General features: G+C 46.7%; 1 protein-coding gene across 1 annotated transcript; it reads right to left on the bottom strand.

The window, feature by feature from the left end:
* Positions 1-1574: 1574 nt before the first annotated feature.
* Positions 1575-2118, bottom strand: LOC106511992 (adipocyte plasma membrane-associated protein; the record flags this gene model as incomplete). Its single annotated transcript, XM_014000700.1, is given in 1 exon segment — positions 1575-2118. A coding segment is annotated over 1 exon segment (179 nt), but the record flags the coding sequence as incomplete, so codon positions are not given.
* Between the last annotated feature and the right edge of the window lie 23 nt (positions 2119-2141).

Raw genomic sequence — 2141 nt, 5'->3', positions numbered from 1 at the left:
CTCGTTCAGACTCTGGTACAGACTCTCGTTCAGATTCTGGTTCAGACTCTTGTTCAGACTCTGGTTCAGACTCTGGTACAGACTCTTGTTCAGACTCTGGTACAGACTCCTGTTCAGACTCCGGTTCAGACTCCGGTTCAGACTCTGGTTCAGACTCTGGTTCAGACTCTGGTACAGACTCTGGTTCAGACTCTGGTTCAGACTCTTGTTCAGACTCTGGTTCAGACTCTGGTACAGACTCTTGTTCAGACTCTGGTGCAGACTCTGGTTCAAACTCTTGTTCAAACTCTCGTTCAGACTCTGGTTCAGACTCTGGTTCAGACTCTCGTACAGACTCTTGTTCAGACTCTGGTACAGACTCTGGTACAGACTCTCATTCAGACTCTGGTTCAAACTCTTGTTCAGACACTGGTTCAGACTCTGGTTCAGACTCTGGTTCAGACTCTGGTTCAAACTCTTGTTCAGACTCTGGTACAGACTCTTGTTCAGACTCTCATTCAGACTCTTTCAGACTCTGGTTCAAACTCTTGTTCAGACTCTCGTTCAGACTCTGGTACAGACTCTGGTACAGACTCTCATTCAGACTCTTGTTCAGACTCTGGTACAGACTCTGGTACAGACTCTCGTTCAGACTCTCATTCAGACTCTGGTATAGACTCTTGTTCAGACTCTTGTTCAGACTCTGGTACAGACTCTGGTACAGACTGGTACAAACTCTCATTCTTTTTCAGACTCTGGTACAGACTCTCATTCAGACTCTTGTTCAGACTCTGGTACAGACTCTCGTTCAGACTCTCATTCAGACTCTGGTATAGACTCTTGTTCAGACTCTTGTTCAGACTCTGGTACAGACTCTGGTACAGACTCTCGTTCAGACTCTGGTTCAGACTCTCGTACAGACTCTCGTACAGACTCTCGTTCAGACTCTCATACAGACTCTGGTACAGACTCTGGTTCAGACTCTGGTTCAAACTCTGATACAGACTCTGGTACAGACTCTTGTTCAGACTCTCGTTCAGACTCTCATACAGACTCTCGTACAGACTCTGGTTCAGACTCTGGTACAGACTCTCGTTCAGACTCTGGTACAGACTCTGGTTCAGACTCTGGTACAGACTCTGGTTCAGACTCTGGTACAGACTCTCGTTCAGACTCTCGTTCAGACTCTCGTTCAGACTCTGGTACACTCTTGTTCAGACTCTCGTTCAGACTCTCGTACAGACTCCTGTTCAGACTCTCGTTCAGACTCTCATACAGACTGCTTCAGACTCTCGTACAGACTCTGGTTCAGACTCTCGTACAGACTCTGGTTCAGACTCTGGTACAGACTCTCGTTCAGACTCTGGTTCAGACTCTGGTTCAGACTCTCGTACAGACTCTGCTTCAGACTCTGGTACAGACTCTGGTTCAGACTCTCATTCAAACTCTGGTACAGACTCTCGTACAGACTCTGGTACAGTCTCTGGTTCAGACTCTCATACAGACTCTGCTTCAGACTCTGGTACAGACTCTTGTTCAGACTCTCGTTCAGACTCTGGTTCAGACTCTGGTTCAGGTACGTCAGGGGGGTTTACCTGCGGATCCGGGCCATGGTGGTCTCTGCTACCAGAACAGACTCCTCATCAGGCAGCAGCTGGATGCCGTTTGGGAATCGCAGGTTCTCCATGATGACTGTGACCTCTCTGGTCTCTTTGTCATACTCCAACACTCTATAGTTAGACAGACAACCGAGGCTTTTATTGTGAAACATCATCAACAGGAAGTACTACTTCCTACAAACACAAACTTTCTGTCTGTGTCCAAAACGAGAGGCTGGGTCCTCAGAAGGCCAAATTCATCGGCCGCTTATGTCACAGCGCCGCACCATCAAAAACTGAAGACTCCTCTGATGCTGCCAACAAATGAAACCTTCCTTTGGACCAGACTGAAGGACTGGTCCGATGGTTCCTTCCCGGCCCACCATATCCCATAATGCATTGTGGGTCAACTGGAGATTTATTTACGCTAGTAATGGCGGATGAAGCAAGAGAAAAGAGTACGGTTTAAATAACGATGTGGTGGTATAAAAACTAAAAATTTCCAGCGGTTATTTAATACTTTTATCATTTCTGCAAACACGTTTTTAATACTTTTATCATTTC

The sequence above is a fragment of the Austrofundulus limnaeus genome, unplaced genomic scaffold (assembly GCF_001266775.1).
Source record: "Austrofundulus limnaeus strain Quisiro unplaced genomic scaffold, Austrofundulus_limnaeus-1.0 Scaffold3794, whole genome shotgun sequence".
Classification (NCBI taxonomy): Eukaryota; Metazoa; Chordata; class Actinopteri; order Cyprinodontiformes; family Rivulidae; genus Austrofundulus; species Austrofundulus limnaeus.
This window is presented reverse-complemented; position numbering and strand designations above follow the sequence as displayed.